The sequence below is a fragment of the Tachyglossus aculeatus genome, chromosome 17, assembly GCF_015852505.1.
Source record: "Tachyglossus aculeatus isolate mTacAcu1 chromosome 17, mTacAcu1.pri, whole genome shotgun sequence".
In the NCBI taxonomy this organism is placed as follows: Eukaryota; Metazoa; Chordata; class Mammalia; order Monotremata; family Tachyglossidae; genus Tachyglossus; species Tachyglossus aculeatus.
In genome coordinates this window covers 36,436,776-36,457,429 of record NC_052082.1, presented here as the reverse complement: position 1 = coordinate 36,457,429, position 20,654 = coordinate 36,436,776, and the positions used below count along the sequence as shown (strand labels likewise).

The following is a 20,654-nucleotide window of genomic DNA, read 5'->3' as shown; positions in this document are numbered from 1 at the left end:
GATGGGAGAGACGCGTCCATCGTGTCGCTGTGGGTTGGAGACGACTCGACAGCATAAAGAGGGGCTGGTGGGCTGATATCATTTGGGGTGTTGGGAAGAGACCCTGAGCCAAACTGGGCTTGCAGACGTTTCGGAGGGACTTCGTCCTGCATAGGGGTTGATGAAATTTGTAGTCCCATCAGTCCAGGGGAAATAACCCCACGGGAAGCGAGGCCTGGTTGTTTGCTAGCCTATGTTTCTTTCCAGTCCTGCAGCGCCGTAGCCAACTGTCCCAAAATAGGGCCTGCGGAAAGTCATCCAGTTCTCATCAGTACCTTGACACTGAACTGATCTGCCTTTGTTTGAATCACTCATCCCTTACGGAGATCTACTGTTCTTCCATAGTCCTCTTACCTCCATCACGTCCCTCTCCACCTGTGGTTCTCCCCCACCGAACACACACACACACACCCCTCCCAGTTGCTGGGGGAAGGGAATTGGAAACCAGTGGCCAAAATGCCACCCCTTCTGTTTCATCCTGGTCAAGACTCGTCTTCCTTTCTCGCCTGGTCTGCCTCAGATATTTAACAGAAGCAACATCACTGTCGAGTCAGATAAATAGGCCATCCAGCCCAGTGTTTGCTCCAGTTCTGACAGAAGGCTGTCTGGAGAAACCGTGGGATTGTTGTTCTCTTTGGCACCATTCCCCATGATTAAAACTGTAATGTCCCAAGTTTCCTTCCACTTCCCCTACTGTGTACTGTCTCACTTCCACTGGCCCACCAAGAAGGTGGAGAAATTATAATTGATTAGTTCCTATTTGAAACCTTTTTTTCTTTTAATAAAAACCCTTTCTTATTTGGATCAGTCAATCAATGGAATTTATTGTGAACTTACTGTGTGCGCAGCACTGTACTAAGCATTTGGGAAAGTCCGGTATAAGAAAGTTGGTTGACGCAGCCAATCAGGAATTTACAGTCTACATGGGGAGACAATAGTATTTATTGAGTGCTTCCTGGGTTCACAGTACAGTATTAAGCACTTGTCAGCTGTGTGACTTTGGGCAAGTCACTTCACTTCTCTGGGCCTCAGTTCCCTCATCTGGAAAATGGGGATTAAGACTGTGAGCCCCACGTGGGACAACCTGATCATCTTAGAACAGTGCTTTGCACATAGTAAGCGCTTAACAAATACCATTATTATTATTATTATTATTATTACATCAGCTCCCTCTCTGACTTCCCTGCCGCCTGTCTCTCCCCTCTATATTCCGTATGTCATGCTGGTGTCTGAATCATTTTTCTCGGAAACCATTTAGTCCATGTGTCTCCTCAACACCCTCCAGTGATTGCCCATCACATTCTCATCAAACAAACTCTTCACCATGGGCTTTAAAACAGTCAGCTTTCCCCCTCCTTCCCTTACTTGGCTTATTTCATATAACAGCCCGGCCCGCAAACATTGTTCCTCTAATGCCACCGTCTCATCCGTCTTGTCACTGACCCCTTTGACCACATCCTCCCTCTGGCCTGGAACTCTGTTCCCCTTCGTAGAAGGCAAACCACCATTCTCCCCACTTCCAAAGTCTTAGAAAAAAAATCCCATCTCCTCCAAGAGGCCTTCCTCTACTCAGTCTTCATTTCCCCTTAATCCTGCCAATGTCCTTGGATCCGTCTGTACCCTTTAAGCATAGACAGATACCCTTTAAGCACTTGATTTTCAGCCCACCTTCAGCCCCACGGCATTTATGTACAAATATATAATTTATTTCAATGTCCGTCTCCCTACCTAGACTCTAAGCTCCTTGTGGACAGGGAGTAATAATAATAATGTTGGTATTTGTTATGTGCAAAGCACTGTTCTAAGCGCTGGAGTAGATACAAGGTAATCAGGTTGTCCCATGAGGGGCTCACGGTCTTCATCCCCATTTTACAGATGAGTGCGTTTACCTACTTTGTTGTACTACGAGTTTACCAACTTGGTTGCATTGTTCTCTCACCAAGGGCTTAGTACAGTGCTCTGCACCAAGTAAGTGCTCAATAACTTGATTGTTTGAGTTCCTACTGGGAGCAGAATACTGCATCTGAGTGCCCAACCTGGTAGTGATGCTGAATTTTCCGATTGTAAATGCGTCCTGGGGTTTCTTGGGAACAAAACCGAAGTAAAAGAGACTTTTAGGCTCCTCTCCTCAAGGAGCCTACAAGCAAATAGGAAAGCTAGTCGGCTTAAACGGCCGAGTAAACCGTAAATAAGAGAAAGAGATACAAGTCATCGCAACAGAAGTAATCGGTTAGTAAGTCAAAGTGTAAACATATAAACGCTAAGATGGCTTGATGGAGTGATGTGCTCAGGAAATCGCCAGCCCCCTCCATGTTGTCTGATACCTCGTGATGGCAACAGCGATACCACCGTGAGAGCCGTTGGCCGTGCCTCAGGAGGAATTCTTCATTCTTCCCCTCCCGCTGCCCTTTTCCGCGGATGCAAAGTCACCACATCCCTCCTTAACTCTCATCTGGCAGCACAAGGGTGCGAGAACCCACAGTGGCAAAAACCCCAGGCCTCTTGGCTCCGCAACTCCTTGTCCGTCACTGACAAGTAAGGAAGGAGGCACTGTGGATGACAACTGGAAACCAAAACCTTTCCAGCATCCTTGGGCTTGACTCCCCAGGTCTGATCCTGCAAGAGCCAGAAAAGTAAGCATCCCATTCCTCTCCCCTCTGTCATTTCTCTCCCTCACAAGACCCTTCTAAGTCCCCTTCCCCTCTTTCCGTCCACCGGAGCCCCCAAACTCCTGCGAACTCCGTAGATCCCATACCCTTTCTTTCCGCCAGAGCCTCTTAATAGTAATAATTGTGATATTTGTTAATATTGTTAATAATAATTATGCTGTTTAAGTGTTCTAAGCGCTGGGGTAAATGTAACGTAATTAGATTGTCCCATGTGGGGCTCGCAGTCGCGGTCCCCATTTTACAGTTGAGATAACTGAGACACAGAGAAGTTAAATGACTTGCCCAAGGTCACTCAGCGGACGAGTGGCGAAACTGAGATTAGAACCCAAGACCTCTGACTCCCAAGCCTGTTCTCTTTCCACTGAGCCACACGGCTCCCCATGGGGTAAATACAAGGTAATCAGATTGTCCCCGTGGGGCTCGCAGTCTCAATCTCTATTTTACAGATGAGGTAACTGAGGTGCAGAGAGGTGAAATGACTTGCCCAAGGCCTCCCAGCAGACCCGGGATGCCCGGTGGAGCCCAGGATTAGAACCCATGACCTTCTGACTCCCACGCATGTGCTTTACCCATCGTGCTGCTTCCCCCATCCTCAGTCCCCTGGGCCTTTTTTTCCTGTGGTGGGCTCAGCCAATTTAGTATGCGGTTTGTGTAGACATCAGTGTGTTTGTGTTGGCATCTGTGAATGAGTCCCACCTATGCTTAAACGCAACATTATTTTGCTAATTAACCAGCGCACAGTTCTAGTTTCTGGCCTCCAGCTATGCACTGCTGTGATAATAATAATAATAATAATGGCATTTATTAAGCGCTTACTATGTGCAAAGCACTGTTCTAAGCGCTGGGGGGTTACAAGGTGATCAGGTTGTCCCACAGGGGGCTCACAGTCTTAATCCCCATTTTACAGATGAGGGAACTGAGGCACAGAGAAGTTAAGTGACTTGCCCAAAGTCACACAGCTGACAATTGGCAGAGCTGGGATTTGAACCCATGACCTCTGACTCCAAAACCCGTGCTCTTCCCACTGAGCCACGCTGCTGCACCTAAGATGTCATATCACACTTCTTCTTCGCGCTTCTTGTCTCTCTCGGCATGTGGGTTGTTGGTTCAGATGGGATTGGGGCTCTTGTGAACGATCAGAAACGCTTCATGTGATTTTTAAAGACCACTCCAAAGTATCTTAAAATTGGAAAGAATGTAGAAATGTAAATGTTGCCGTCACCGAATCCGATCGGGGATTCACCCGGCCAAAGATTCCGTCTCCAACAGAGGCCCCAGGATAGTTGGAAGAACTATGTGAAGGGTGTCATTCCGGATTTAGGGGACTCTATCCTAATCTGCCTATTTATTTATAATCCTTTAAGGTTCCAGCATCTTGGACAGAGCTGTCATTGAACACAATTTGTTGTCTGCAAGCAAATTATATAACAATATTACCTTCGAAGAACTTGGAGCGCTCTTAGAGATTCCTGCGTCAAAGGTATTTTCTTCTGCTTGAATAAGGAAATTCCAGGAGCAAGCGTTTAGATGTGGAGAGAGTACACCAAAATATCTTCAAGTAATGCTTAACAATTGTTTTCATAAAACCTAAATGAACAGCATTGAACACACGAGAAGGTAACGCTCGGAATGTTTAGCGGCTCTGAAAAGGACTTAATTTTTACAACGTTTTGGTATCACAGTAAGGGGAACTAATAATAATAATAATGTTGGTATTTGTTAAGCGCTTACTGTGTGCCAAGCACCGTTCTAAGGTACTCAGGGTCGTCCCACGTGGGACTCACAGTCTTAATCCCCATTTTACAGATGAGGGAACGGAGGCCCAGAGAAGTGAAGTGACTTGCCCAAAGTCACACAGCTGACAAGCGGCGGAGCCGGGATTAGAACCCACGACCTCTGGCTCCCAAGCCCGGGCTCTTTCCACTGAGCCGCGCTGCTTCTGAAGATGGAAACCATTTTTTCCCCAAGTTCTAGATTTAAGTGAGAAATTTGAGGAGCATGTGTTCATTGTCTCTTTTAAAATAATTTCAGAGCGGTCAGTCGGTCGTATTTATCGAGTGCTTACTGCGTGTAGCGTACCGCACGGGGCTTTTTCATTTTGAGGCATGGTCCGTTGAGGAGTTTGCTGGGCGTACTCTTGCTGTTTCTCCTCAGCACTGACAGGATGCCGCCATCATTATTTCTAGGGCTCTAAAAATCACTTTGATCGAGCGGTGAAGAGCCCGGCCCGAAGCGGGGGAGCCGGGGTGTGGCTCCCGGGCCAGGCCGGGCCGGGGCTCCTCTTTGGAGTCAGAGGTCATGGGTTCAAATCCCGGCTCCGCCACTTGTCAGCTGGGTGACTTTGGGCAGGTCGCTTCACTTCTCCGGGCCTCAGTTCCCTCATCTGGAAAATGGGGATTAAGGCCGTGAGCCCCGCGTGGGACGACCCTGAGTACCTTGTATCCCCCCCAGCGCTTAGAACAGTGCTTTGCACATAGTAAGCGCTTAACAAATGCCATCATCATCATCATCAACCGCGAGCGTTGGGCCCAAGGTGGCGTCCAGATGCCGCCAGGGTTTGCGCTGAGGCAAACACAGGGGCGTCGTCTTTGACTGTCCTGGTGCAGAGAGGTCATCATCATCATCATCAGTCGTATTTATTGAGCGCTTCTTATGTGCAGAGCACTGTACTAAGCGCTTGGGAAGTACAAATTGGTGATGCTGGGGAGGGCCTGGTCCCCGCTCCACTTTAAGAGGAGCTTCATCTTGCTCCCGGCCCAAACCTTTCCCCAGGCCCCGGCCAAGATGGGTGACTTCGGTCTTCCCTCCATCCGTTTCCACTACCCCCCGCTTGCGGGGCAGCTCTGCCACGGGCCGGCCCGGTCGCCGCCGCGGGGTATGGGGGGCGCAGGGAGTCAGGAGCGCCGTGGGAGACACTCGCCGACCCTCAGCTCCCAGAGGGCAGGGGCTTGGGACTCAGAAGATGTGGGTTCTAATCCCCCGCTCTGCCACGTGTCTGCTGTGTGACCTGGGCGAGTCACTTCACTTCTCTGTGCCTCAGTTCCCTCGTCTGGAAAAAGGGGATGAAAACGGTGAGCCCCGCGTGGGACAGCCCGATTATCTACCCCAGTGCTTGGCACACAGAGGAGCAGCGTGGCCCGGGGGAAAGAGCCTGGGCTTTGGAGTCAGAGGTCACGGGTTCGAATCCCAGCTCCGCCACTTGTCAGCTGTGTGACCTTGGGGAAGTCACTTCACTTCTCTGGGCCTCAGTTCCCTCATCTGGAAAATGGGGATTAAGACTGTGAGCCCCACGTGGGACAACCCGATCATCTCGTATCCCCCCCCCCAGCGCTTAGAGCAGTGCTTTGCACATAGTAAGCGCTTAACAAATACCATCATTAACATTATTATTAGTCCTACTACTACTAAGTCCTGGGGAGAGTGTATAACAGAGTTGGTAGCCAGGTTTCCTGACCACAAGGGAACTTAGTTATGACTGTATCTTCACCATATTTTCAGTTTTCTGTCTTTTTTTGTCTCAGAAAAGCAGCATGGCTAAATACAATGACCATGGGAGCTAGGCCTGAGTTCAAATACCTTCTTAACTTACTTAACTTCTCTGTGCCTCAGTTCCCCCATCTGCACAATAGGGATTTACGACCTGTTCTCCCTCCTTCTTAGACTGCGAGCTCCATGTGGGACCTGCGAGCTCCATGTGGGACCTGATTATTTTATTCATTCATTTGATCATATTTATAATAATAATAATGGTATTTGTTAAGCGCTTACCATGTGCCAAGCACTGTTCTAAGCGCTGGGGAGGTTCCAAGGTGATCAGGTCACTTAACTTCTCTGAGCCTCAGTTACCTCATCTGTAAAATGGGGATTGACTGTGAGCCCCACGTGGGACAACCTGATCACCTTGTATCCCTCCCCAGCGCTTAGAACAGTGCTTTGCACATAGTAAGTGCTTAACAAATGCCATTGTTATTATTATTATTATTATTATTATCAGGTTGTCCCATGGGAAGCTCACAGTCTTCATCCCCATTCTACAGATGAAGGAACTGAGGCCCAGAGAAGTCAAGTGACTAGCCCAAAGTCACATAGCTGACAAGTGGCGGAGCTGGGATTCGAACCCGTGACCTCTGACTCCAAAGCCCGGGCTCTTTCCCCTGGACCACACTGCTCCTCTATTTAGTGAGCGCTTACTGTGGGCAGAGCACTGGACTAAGCGCTTGGGAAGTACAAGTCGGAAACAGATAGAGACGGTCCCTACCCAACAACGGGCTCATGGTCTAGAAGCAGCGTGGCTCAGTGGAAAAGAGCCCGGGCTTTGGGGTCAGGGATCATGGGTTCAAATCCCCACCCCACCAATTGTCAGCTGTGTGACTTAGGGCAAGTCACTTAACTTCTCTGTGCCTCATCTGTAAAATGGGGGTTAAGACTGTGAGCCCCCTGTGGGACAACCTGATCACCTTGTAACCTTCCCAGCGCTTAGAACAGTGCTTTGCACATAGTAAATGCTTAATAAATGCCATCATTATTATTATTATTATTATTAGAAGGGGGAGACAGACAACAAAACAAAACATGTAGACAGGTGTCAAAACGTCAGAACAAATAGAATTAAAGCTAGAAGCACATCATTAACAAAATAAATAGAAGAATAGTAACTATGTACAAGTAAAATAAATAGAGTAATAAATCTATACAAATATATGTACAAGTGGGGAGGGGAAGGAGGTAGGGCAGGGGGATGGGGAAGAGGAGAGGAAAACAGCTTAGCAGTGGTTAGCACATAGCTTGTAATAAATACCATAGTTACTATCTCTGTCTTTCTCTATTGATTTGAAAAAATAGTATTTTTCAAATATTATTTTCAAATATAATAATAATAATAAATAATAATGTGATAATAATAATAATATTGCAGAGCTTAAAAATTCTGCCCTTTGAAGAGTTTAATACAAAGGACAGTATATTTTTTAGGTGTATTAGGAGTTCCACCTTCAGGCATAGTGCAGGATTTAAACCTCACTTTAAAGGAGAACTTGTACTTCCCAAGCACTTAGTACAGTGCTCTGCACACAGTGAGCGCTCAATAAATGCGATTGATTGATTGATTGAGAAGTTTTTTTCTGTCCTATCCTTTAGTCTGCAAATTCCTGTATTAATCTTAACAGTAAATGGAATCTGGATTAGGAATATTCACCCAATCAATGAAACACTACCATTCATTAAATGCCTTGGAGAAGCAGCGTGGCCTGGTGAAAAGAGCCCAGGCTTTGGAGTCAGAGGTCATGGGTTCAAATCCCGGCTCTGCCACATGTCAGCTGGGTGACTTTGGGCAAGTCACTTTACTTCTCTGGGCCTCAGTTCCCTCATCTGTAAAATGGGGATTAAGACTGTAAGCCCCTTTTGGGACCACCTGATCACCTTGTAACCTCCTCAGCGCTTAGAACAGTGCTTTGCACATAGTAAGCGTTTAATAAATGCCATTATTATTATTATTCTTACTGTGTGGCAAGCACTGTACTCTTAGAAGAGTACAATTAAGAGACCCTATTCTCAAGGAATTTACAGTTGAAGGGTGGCAGTTGACAGAGACACAAGCTCTGTGGCTGTAGTAGATGTTTGAAAAGAGAAATACTGTATTGATTTGCACAGATACAAGCCATTCACAAGCTCTGTGGCTGTAGCATATGTTTGAAAAGAGAAATACTGTATTTATTTGCATGATTACCACCCCCGTTTTGCATAAAGCTAGGTGGGGAGAAGGAAGAGAAGGGCAGAGTTACTTGAAACTTCCTCTCTTGCCTCTGTTTCTTTCCCAAGTGATGAATGCTCAGTGAATTTACCTCAGTCTTCTCTTCTCCTCCAGACGTGCTCTGTTTCACGGGAGAAACTCCCCGGTCCTTCAGCCCGAGTCGGATAGTATCCCGTTTTATCCTTCTCCTCTTACTACCCTGGCACGTGCCTCTTTTAAAGAAGAAACCCCCCTTCCCCAGGCGTGGGCCGTCGGTCGCATTGTTGCATTTTGACCCCTCTCTTCCTATCCTGGCCCGTGCCCCTTTCAAAAAAGCACCCTCCTCCATGCGAGCCTATCTGTGTTGCATTATCACACTCTAATCCGTCTCCTCTTGCAACCTGCAACGTGTGTTCACAATTTTGTGGGTCAGAAAGTTTTCTTTTCCCCTGAAAAATTGGGGTGGGGAAATTATGCAGTGAAGACAAACACACTCAGGTCTTCCCTGTTCTAAAAAAGTCTTCTCCGCTTTCCACCGTCCAAATTCCCACCTCTTATTCTTGTCCAATCAGTCTGTAGTATTGAGCACCTTCTTTGTATTTAAGGACTTGGGAGAGTTCAAAGAACTTAGAAGAGAAGCTCTCTGCCCTCCGGGAGCTTATTATTTAAGAGGGTAAAAAGACACACACAAAAGAACAGATTGCAAAGAGTGAATGGAAAGATGGGGTATGCGGATGACTGAGTCCTGAACTAGTGATGTGTATATATATATATATGATGTATATGCGCAGAAGAGCTACAAATGACTGGGAGTCCCCAAGTGCTGAGTTGGTGGCAGGGAGGATGTAACCTGGGGAGGAAAAAAAAAACTAATCAGAGAAAGTTTCTTGCAGGAGATGGGGAGAGCCGAGGTCTGCTTGATTTGAAGGGAGCGGGATTTTGAGGCTTTAGGTAGACCCTAAACCCGGGATCAGTGGCCAAAGAGGCAAGAATGACTCCCAGTGAGGAGATTTAGTTTGAGAATAGTAGTAATAGTATCTGTTAAGCTCCTTCTGTTTTCAAGGAACTGATGGGAAGGAAATACACCGGTGCGAATTTGGCCCCCACGGAGGAATCTGGAGGGGTAATACTAATAACGATGGTATTTGTTAAGCGCTCACTATGTTCTAAGCACTGGGGGAGATACAAGGTAATCAGGTTGTCCCACGTGGGGCTCACGGTCTTCATCCCCATTTTGCGGATGAGGGAACTGAGGCCCAGGGAAGTTAAGTGACTTGCCCAGAGTCCCACAGCTGACAAGTGGTGGAGCCGGGATTAGAACCCACGACCTCTGACTCCCAAGCCCGGGCTCTTTCCACTGAGCCACGCGGTCCTGGGGGCAGGAAGGACATGCCCACTTGGGAAGCAGAGGAAGGATGGCTGGTTGAATCCCGGGTGATTCCGTTGCTGTTTGGGAGTGTTTATCTGAGGAGAGCCGAGAGTCGGAGGTGGAGGGTGGAGGAGAGGTGGAGGAAAATTGGGATTTGTTGGGTGGAGGTCCTCAATTCTCACCCGATCCCAAAAGAGGAAAGAGCCCGGGCTTTGGAGTCAGAGATCATGGGTCTCTTAGGAGTCCAGGCTCTCTTACAGGGACTCCAGGAGTTGCTTCAGCAGGGAGAAGGAAAAACAGAGTTTGTGAATGACTTGTATATGTGCAAATCAATACAGTATTTCTCTTTTCAAACATCTACAACAGTCACAGAGCTGGTGAATGACTTGTACCTGTCAACTGCCATCCTTCGACTGTAAATTCCTTGAGGGTAGGGTCTCTCAATTGTACTCTTCTAAGAGCACAGTGCTTGGCACACAGTAAGAATAATAATAATGGCGTTTATTAAGCGCTTACTATGTGCAAAGCACTGTTCTGAGCGCTGGGGAGGTTACATGGTGATCAGGTTGTCCCACGGGGGGCTCACAGTCTTAATCCCCGTTTTCTAGATGAGGGAACTGAGGCCCAGAGAAGTGAAGTGACCTGCCCAAAGTCACACAGCTAGTTGGCAGAGCCGGGATTTGAACCCGTGACTCTCAGGAGTCCAGGCTCTCTTCCAGGGACTCCAGAGTTGTTTCAGCAGGGAGAAGGGTGGAGGAAACCCTGGCTCACCTCATTTCCACATTGCCAATTCTGATGAACTCTGTTCTTTCCCTAATTCTCCTCGACTGCTTGGCTGCCTTCAACATTGGTGATCATCACTCCCTTCTCCTCTAAATGCACTCCCACCTTGGTTTTACCGATGTGCTACTCTCCTGAGCCTCCGTTTACGGACTCTTCCTCCTGAATCTCATTCACTGGCTCTTTTGCCACTTTTCCTCCCCTTGCCTTTGGGTCTTTTGCTTTTCTTGCATTCCACCTCACTCTCTCAGGATCTCAATCCAGCCATGACCTCGGCTTCCCCCTCTAATAATAATAATGATAGCATTTATTAAGCGCTATCATTAAGATAGCACTGTTTTAAGTGCTGGGAGTAGCTTCTCCGCCCCAACTTCTGTCCTGCTAGGTAGTTTCACGTTGATCAGTCAATAGTGTTTGTTGAGCATGTACGAAGCACTTGGGAGACCGCAATACCATAAAGTACATGTGCACAATTTCTGCCCAGAAGGAGCTTAAAGACTAGAGAGAGAGACAGACATGTGTGCCCTTTGGGCATTTGTTATTTGCCCCACAATGCCAATTTTCATACCTATCTCTAAATTATATCTATTAATGTCCGTCTCCCCATCCATCAGTCGTATTTATTGAGCACTTACTGTTCATTCATTCATTCAATCGTATTTATTGAGCGCTTACTGTGTGCAGAGCACTGTACTAAGCACTTGGGAAGTACAAGTTGGCATCATTCTTGGCTCAGTCAGGCTCACAGTCTACTATGTGCAGAGCACTGTATTAAGCGCTTGGGAGAGTACCGTGTAGCAATGTAATGGACACATTCCCTGCCCACAACGAGCTACAGTCTGTACAGACTGAAACTTTTTAGAGAAGCAGCGTGGCTCAGTGGAAAAAGCACGGGCTTTGGAGTCAGAGGTCATGGGTTCAAATCCCGGCTCCGCCACTTGTCAGCTGGGTGACTTTGGGCAAGTCATTTAACTTCTCTGTGTCTCCGTTCCCTCATCTGGAAAATGGGGATGAAGACTGGGAGCCCCCCGTGGGACAAACTGATCACCTTGTAACTTCCCCAGCACTTAAAACAGTGCTTTGTACAGTGCTCTGCGCACAGTAAGCGCTCAATAAATACAATTGAATGAATGAATGCTTTGCACATAGAGCGCTTAATAAATGCCATCATTTATTCATTATTTAGACTGAAAGCTTGCCAATGTCAGGGAACCCGTCTGTCAACTCTCTTGTATTGCATCCCAATCACTTAGTACAGTGCTCTGCACACAGTAAGTGCCCAATAAGTACCGTTAATTGATACTAAAAGTAAATTACAGATGGCTTATGTACTTAAGTGCTGTGGTGGTGGGATGGAAGTCACTTATTTTCACTTATTTGAAATAAGAGAAAATCCCTTATTTGCCCGCTTTGCTTAAAAAAATAGGATATTTGTTACTTTTCCAATGTGCCAAGCATTCTGCTAAGGCTAAAGTAGATACAAGATTATCGGGTCCTCCAGGGGCTCACAGTTGAAGGAGGAGGGAAACAGGTATTGAATTCCCATTTTGCAGATGAGGGAATCGAGACACAGAGAAGTTAAGTGACTTGCCCCAAGATCATGCATCAGATAAGTGGTGGAGATGGGATTAAAACCTATAATCCTTTAACTCCCAGGCCTGTTCTCTTTCCACTTAAACCACACTGCTTCTCTGCTACACACTGCTAATCCCCAGATCACATATCCTGTGTTCCTCCTAAGTGAATCTTTTCACTCTCACCTCTCCCACCTCTGATCTCTTCCTGGTCGCGTTCTCCCAACTGCCTGGAATTCCGTTCCCCCTTTTAAATCCGTTAAGCCGCAGCCCTCCTCATCTTCAAAGCTCTCTAAAAATTCCAGCTCTTTGCCCCCCAACTGACACCTGAGCATTTCTGCCCTCATAAATGCCCTCATATCTACACTATTATTACTCATAGTGCCATAATTAGTACTCTTAATAGGATGTAAATGCTATTATTAATCATTAATAAATAATACTATTATTATTATATCACTAAAGTAGATATTTATTCACCTTTATATCGTTCCATTCTCATCTGTAATTAAATTTGTGCCTGTCTTCCTCACGATAAACTGTCAGCTCCTTGAAGGCTTCTTGCTCTCCTAAGAGCCCTGCACTTATAGTGTTAGTATGTGTTAAGCGCTTACTATGTGCCAAGCACTGTTTTGTAGGTACTGAGCAAATGCTACTTATTGATTGAGAGTTCGGAGACAGACCAGTGAGGCCGTTGACAAAGTAATGGAGTTGGAATAATAATAATAATAACAATAATAATGGCATTTATTAAGCGCTTACTATGTGCCAAGCACTATTCTAAGCGCTGGAATAGGACAAGCTCTTTGACCTTGATGGTGACCATTAGGTTGTGGAAGAAAGAGCAATGGGCCCGAACGAAAGAGTTAAACACGTGGAGGAATCGTAGATAATTCCAGTGTTTGCAGGCTTCTGGGACAGTGAGGGTGGTGGCATCATCAACTGTGTTGGTAAAGTACGGTGGAAGATTAGCGGAGGCTTGGAAAAGAATCCGAGGAATTCTGTTGTAGACGTTTTGACCTTGACACATCTTTGGGTCATCCATGTGGCCTTGTCATAGAGGCAAGAGGAAAAATGCGAAGTTGGAGAGGAGTTGAGAGGTTGGTGCTAGCGAGAGAGATTTGGGAGTATAGTGCCGAATGCTCTACTGTGCACTGGGAAAAAATAAACTGCAGGAAATCAGACATGGTCCTCAGTAGGGGAGTTGGTTAGAAGTACAGGCATTGCGGAGACGATAAAAATGTAAAACAACAGATGATAGTGAGATGGCAGCCGAAGCTTTGGGAGAGCACGAGCTCCCCGAACAACTGAGTGGAAAATGAGAAGACCCAGGACAAAGATATGAGTCATACCTGCAGTCGGGAACCGAGTGGTGGATGAGAACAATAAGAGACTCAGGAGGAGCTGCCAGAGAGGTAAAAAGAGAAAAATGAGAGATTTATGTCAGTCAAACCAAGATTGGATAACATTTTCAGAAGGTTGTGGTAAAACGTCAAAGGGGGTTGAAAGGCCGTGGAGGATTAGGATAAACCAGGAGCCCATTGGATTTGACAAGGAGGTGGTCTTCAGTGACCTCGGAAAGCACAGTCTCAGTGGGAGGGAGAGCCGGGAGCCAGGGGGTAGTGAGTCAAGAAGGGAGTTGGAAGAGGAGGAGTGCATTACAGTCCATTTGAGAAGTTTGGGATGTGGAGAGTAATCTAGAGAAGGCTTTTTTTAGTATAGGGAAAATTTAAGCATGTTTGGCAGAGGGGAAGATGACGATCGGGGAGTGAAGGAGAGTAGAAGCAGGGGTTTTTAGTAGGTGACGGGGAATGGGATCCGAGATAGGGAACAGAAAAGATTTTGGAATTCAACATTTTCAAGTGACTTTTCACTTGAACATTTTCAAGCCGTCATTAGGCCTTCAGAAACCCGAGGTGAAGGCCTCCTCTGAGACTGAACGTTAGCGTGACGTACAAGAGGATTGAAACTTGAACCTAGAACAGTGTGGTAAACCGGACAAAACCCCACCATTTCTTCCACCGATCTTTCCCTCTCCCGTATTTCTTTACACTCAAGATCCTAAGAGCTACCTTGTAGAGATTCACTTAACTGAAAGTTTCAGAAATGAAAATGAAGTCAAATGTTAAAAGTAATTCTGTCCTGGACGTGAAGAGGGGGTGGATACCAGGGCGGAGCAGACTTGCAGTTGGGCCTTGGGATTGCTGGAATGGATTGTATCCGTTATATTGTTGTGTTGTACTGTCTTAAGTGCTTAGTATAGCCCCGCACACAGTAAGCGCTCCGTAAATATGATTGATTGATTGACTGATCGGAAGACGGAATGGTCAGCAACTAGGGGATTGCAAAAAGAAGTGGCATTTGGCACGCAGAGCCTGAGAACGGGCCGACAGTGAAGTGTTTGTTAATGCGTGTGTGTGGTATATCATTCCTTTAATACTCTTGTATTAAAAGTGATCAGTCAGATTTGACTTATATTCCTGGAGTCTTATATTTGATAGCAGCTATTCAGTAAAATTCTGTCTGCATTCAAACTTTAGCAATACCATGTAGTTAAGCCAGTCTCAACAGATTCATTCGGTCGTATTTATTGAGAGCTTACTGGGTGCCCTGTACTAAGCGCTTAGCAGCTGTTTGGAAAAGTGCCTACATTGTGAAGATGTTTAATTCTTGTTTTTCAGGCTGAAAAGATAGCTTCTCAAATGATAACTGAAGGGCGCATGAATGGATTTATTGATCAGATTGATGGAATTGTTCATTTTGAAAGTAAGATGTGTTTTTGTGGTCCATTTTGCTTTGAAAGGACAGCGCTGTTCGCTATTAACCGTAATTAGGTATCGAGACTATAAAAAAATCATTCTTACTCTTATTCCTTCCCCTTAGGGGGCAGCTCAGTTTTATTCATTGAGGAAGCAGCGTGGCTTAGTGGAAAGAGCCCGGGCTTTGGAGTCAGGGGTCATGGGTTCAAATCCCGGCTCTGACCGTTGTCAGCTGTGTGACTTTGGGCAAGTCACTTCACTTCTCTGTGCCTCAGTTACCTCATCTGTAAAATGGGGGTTAAGACTGTGAGCCCCTGGTGGGACAACCTGATCACCTTGTGACTTCCCCAGCGCTTAGAACAGTGCTTTGCACATAGTAAGCACTTAATAAATGCCATCATTATTATTATTATTATCTTCATTCATTCAATCGTATTTATTGAGCGCTTACTGTGTGCAGAGCACTGTACTAAGCACTTGGGAAATACAAGTCGGGAACATATAGAGACGGTCCCTACCCAACAACGGGCTCACAGTTTCGAAGGGGGAGACAGACAACAAAACAAAACAAGTAGACATGTGTCAATACCATCAGAATAAATAGAATTATAGCTATATACACATCATTGATAAATATAGTAAATATGTACAAATAAAATAGAGTAATAAATATGTACAAATACATTCAAGTGCTGTGGGGAGGGGAAGGATAGGGACCGTCTCTATACGTTGCCAACTTGTACTTCCCAAGCACTTAGTACAGTGCTCTGCAATCAATCAATCAATCGTATTTATTGAGCGCTTACTGTACACTGTACTTATTATCATCAAACGACACCTCCTTATTGGGGTTTCTAGAAGGAACTGAGAGAAGAGAATTTCCATAGTGCGTTTCGCTGTACCCTCCCTGTCTGCTGTACTTGACTTGATGTGTTCTGGTTTTAACTTATTTACTTTTTAAAATCTTAACATTCAGAAGTATCGCACGAAGAACTCTTTTTGCGAGTAATTCCGCTCCTGTACGCATTCCCCCTTTTTTTTTTCTCCTTAGCGCGTGAAGCTTTACCGACGTGGGACAAGCAGATTCAGTCACTCTGCTTCCAGGTGAACAATCTCCTGGAGAAGATCAGCCAGACTGCCCCAGAATGGACGGCGCAGGCCATGGAAGCGCAGATGGCCCAGTGAATCTGCCACCAGTCGTTTCGGTTTGAATGCAGCTGCTTCCCGATTGCCCGGGACTATTCAGAAAGCTTCCAAGTGATGATGACCCTTGACATTCAGAGCCAGCCCCTCCCGGCCCTCCTTTTGCGGCCACAAGTAAAGCCATCACTAGTCCCAGGGCCCCCCTGGAAGTTGTCAACACGCGACTCTCTGCCACCCGCCCAACATTTTTCCCCCCGGGAATCGTGGTCAGGCTTGGCGGGCCCGGGGGGGCGGGGGGCAGCGGGTCGCGGGTTCCAGCAAATACTGGATTCCATACTTGGGCCGGTGGCGGGGGCAGATTTCCGTCCCTCTTCCGCCGGAACCGGTTTCACCGAGGCTGGCGGAAGAGGCGTGGACCTTCGCCTTAAACCTCTTAAATCTACCCCTTTGACCTACCGCTGAAGGAAGCTTTGCATCAAACCGACGCTTGATTCTGAAAGTCTTTCTTGAAGAGGACGACCTGAAGTCTCAGTAGCTAAAAAAAGTTTCGCGGTCATTCGTGTAAAAACCGACGTGTTGTGTTCCTTGCAGGTGGGGTTATTCTATTAAAAGGAGGACCGTGTTGAGAAAGGCAGTATTTTGTTTGATTTTTTTTTTCCCCTCAAAACAAATCACTTCGAAGGTATTTTTTTGGATGGTCATTCAGTCGTGTTTATTGAGCACTTAACTGTGTAGAGCACTGTACTAAGCGCTTGGAAAGTACAATTCGGCAACAGATAGAGACAGCCCCTACCCGGCAACGGGCTCACAGTCTAAAAGATTTAGATATGATATAAGATATGAGAGATTGAAACCGTGCTGATTCTTCAGTCCAAAATTCACCAAGATTTTGCTCTGCTGAATTCGAAACCTTAGGAAAAAGGAAATGTTCATTTATTTGCCAAGAACTGCGCATAATACAGAGTATTTTTGTGGTTTTACCCCGTTTCTATTCTGATGGTTCAAAAAACTCAGATGGATTTGCCGACTTTGGGGAGGCCAAGCCGGGTTACTCGTGCTTTCCACTGACATCAAGATTTTAGTCTTATTCCATTTGAACTCACTTCTGAAAGAAATAGTCCACCCTGTGTTCCCGGAACGTTGTTGCTGTTTCAGACCAAAATGAAGTAGAGCAGATTGCTTCACAGCATGACAGGTAGTTTAATAATAATAATAATAATGGCATTAAGCGCTTACTATGTGCGAAGCACTGTTCTAAGCCCTGAATAGTGGTAGAAGTAATAGTAGTAGTATTTAATGGAGAGTCTAAGGGGTGCAATGCGATGCACTGAGCACTTGGGAAGACAGAACGGAAGCATCGGCGCTTAGAACAGTGCTTGGCACATAGTAAGCGCTCAGCAGCTACCGTCATTATTATTAGACATATTCACCGGGAGCATGCATCCCGTTGAGGGAGATGATCTGTGCAACAGCGTTATTGTAACTGTATTATAATAATAATAATAATAATGATGGCATTTGTTAAGCGCTTACTATGTGCAAAGCACTGTTCTAAGCGCTGGGGAGGGGAAACAAGGTAACGAGGTTGTCCCATGTGGGGCTCACAGTCAATCCCCATTTTACAGATGAGGTAACTGAGGCTCAGAGAAGTTAAGTGACTTACCCAAGGTCACACAGCAGACATGTGGCGGAGCCGGGATTCGAACCTATGATCTCTGACTCCAAAGCCCATGCTCTTTCCACTGAGCCATGCTGTATTAGTACTTGAGGTCAAGTGGTCTAGTGGAAAGAGACGGCCCTGGGAGTCCGAGGTCTTGGGTTCTAATCCCGGCTCCGCCACGTGTCAGCTGTGTGACCTTGGGCCAGTCACTTCACTTCTCTGCGCCTCAGTTCCCTCATCTCTAAAATGGGGCTTAAGACTGTGAGCCACCCGTGGGACAGCCTGCTCACCTTGTATCCCCCCCCAGCGCTTAAAACAGTGCTTTGCACATTGTAAGCGCTTAACAAATACCATCATCATTATTATTATTATAGTGTAAAGAGTGACAGAATGGAGTCAGAAGCCTTGGGTTCAAATTCCGACTCCGCTACTTGCCTGCTGTATGAAGGGCGAGACTCTTCACTTTTTTTTTTCAAGATGGTATTTGTTAAGTGCTTACTATGTGCCAGGCACTCAGACACTGTACTAAGCACTGGGATACGTACAAGCTAATCAGGGTGGACCCAGTCTCTGTCCCCAGTGCTTTGCACATAGTAAGCGCTTAATAAATGCAATCATTATTATTATTATATGAGGCTCACAGTGTTAATCCCTAGTTTACAGATGAGACGACTGAGGCATAGAGAATTTAAGAGACCTGCCCAAGTCCACTCAGGAAACACCTAGCTGAGCCAGCATTAGAACTCGGGGCCTCCGGCTCCCAGGCCTGTGCTCTTTCCACTAGATTACACTGCTTCTTGCTTCTCTGTGCCTCAGTTTCCTAGCCTGTAAAAAGGAAAAATAGCCTGTTTTCCCTCCACAGGCTGTGAGTCCTCCCTGTGGGACAGGGCCCGTGTCTGATCTGTATTTTATCTACCTCAGTGCTTTGCATAGTGCTTGGCACGTTATAAGCTCTTAATATCGCCATTATTATTATCATCATCATTATTATTATTGTAAGAGCATTTATTGAAAACCCACTGAATGCACTGCATTGTGCTAGGCGTTTGGGAAGTACAAAATAATGTATTTAGCGTATTTATCGAGCTGTCACTGAGTGCAGAGCACTGTACTAAGCACTTGGGACCGTAGAATATAATAATTTAATAATAATAATGATGGCATTTATTCAGCACTTACTATGTGCAAATCAATCAATCAATCGTATTTATTGAGCGCTTACTGTGTGCAGAGCACTGTACTAAGCGCTTGGGAAAGCACTGTTCTAAGCATTGGGGAGGTTACAAGGTGATCAGGTGGTCCCACGGGGGGCTCACAGTCTTAATCCCCATTTTACAGATGAGGGAACTGAGGCCCAGAGAAGTGAAGTGATTCGCCCAAAGTCACACAGCGGACAATTGGCGGTGCTGTGATTTGAACCCATGACCTCTGACTTCACAGCCCGGGCTCTTTCCACTGAGCCATGCTGCTTCTCTATTATTATTATTATTATTATTATTATTATTATTATTATTATTATTATTATTATTATTATTATTATTATTGTAAGAGCATTTATTGAAAACTCACTGAATGCACTGCATTGTGCTAGGCGTTTGGGAAGTACAAAATAATGTATTTAGCGTATTTATCGAGCCGTCACTGTGTGCAGAGCACTATACTAAGCACTTAGAGTAGAATATAATAATTTAATAATAATAATGATGGCGTTTATTAAGCGCTTACTATGTGCAAAGCACTGTTCTAAGCACTGGGGAGGTTACAGAGTGATCAGGTTGTCCCACAGTCTTAATCCCCATTTGACAGATGAGGTAACTGAGGCCCAGAGAAGTGAAGTGACTCGCCCAAAGTCACACAGCTGACAATTGGCGGAGCTGGGATTTGAACCCATGACCTCTGACTTCACAGCCCGGGCTCTTTCCACTGAGCCATGCTGCTTCTCTATTATTATTATCATTATTATTATTATTATTATTATTATTATTATTATTGTAAGAGCATTTATTGAAAACTCACTGAATGCACTGCATTGTGCTAGGTGTTTGGGAAGTACAAAATAATGTATTTAGCGTATTTATCGAGCCGTCACTGTGTGCAGAGCACTATACTAAGCACTTAGAGTAGAATATAATAATTTAATAATAATAATGATGGCGTTTATTAAGCGCTTACTATGTGCAAAGCACTGTTCTAAGCGCTGGGGAGGTTACAGAGCAATCAGGTTGTCCCACAGTCTTAATCCCCATTTGACAGATGAGGTAACTGAGGCCCAGAGAAGTGAAGTGACTCGCCCAAAGTCATACAGCTGACAATTGGCGGAGCTGGGATTTGAACCCATGACCTCTGACTTCACAGCCCGGGCTCTTTCCACTGAGCCATGCTGCTTCTCTATTATTATTATCATTATTATTATTATTATTATTATTATTATTATTATTATTATTATTATTGTAAGAGCATTTATTGAAAACTCACTGAATGCACTGCATTGTGCTAGGTGTTTGGGAAGTACAAAATAATGTATTTAGCGTATTTATCGAGCCGTCACTGTGTGCAGAGCACTATACTAAGCACTTAGAGTAGAATATAATAATTTAATAATAATAATGATGGCGTTTATTAAGCGCTTACTATGTGCAAAGCACTGTTCTAAGCACTGGGGAGGTTACAGAGTGATCAGGTTGTCCCACAGTCTTAATCCCCATTTGACAGATGAGGTAACTGAGGCCCAGAGAAGTGAAGTGACTCGCCCAAAGTCACACAGCTGACAATTGGCGGAGCTGGGATTTGAACCCATGACCTCTGACTTCACAGCCCGGGCTCTTTCCACTGAGCCATGCTGCTTCTCTATTATTATTATTATTATTATTATTATTATTATTATTGTAAGAGCATTTATTGAAAACTCACTGAATGCACTGCATTGTGCTAGG

General features: G+C 45.5%; 1 protein-coding gene across 1 annotated transcript in view; it reads left to right on the top strand.

The window, feature by feature from the left end:
- The window catches only part of COPS4 (COP9 signalosome subunit 4), an 80,488-nt gene extending 63,797 nt beyond the window's left edge, over positions 1–16,691 (top strand). The window contains exons 8-10 of the mRNA XM_038759672.1: positions 4,073–4,188; positions 14,841–14,925; positions 15,970–16,691. Coding sequence (XP_038615600.1) covers positions 4,073–4,188; positions 14,841–14,925; positions 15,970–16,103 — 335 coding nt within the window. The 3' untranslated portion in view covers positions 16,104–16,691. The remainder of the gene's footprint in view (positions 1–4,072; positions 4,189–14,840; positions 14,926–15,969) is intronic.
- Positions 16,692–20,654: the final 3,963 nt, after the last annotated feature.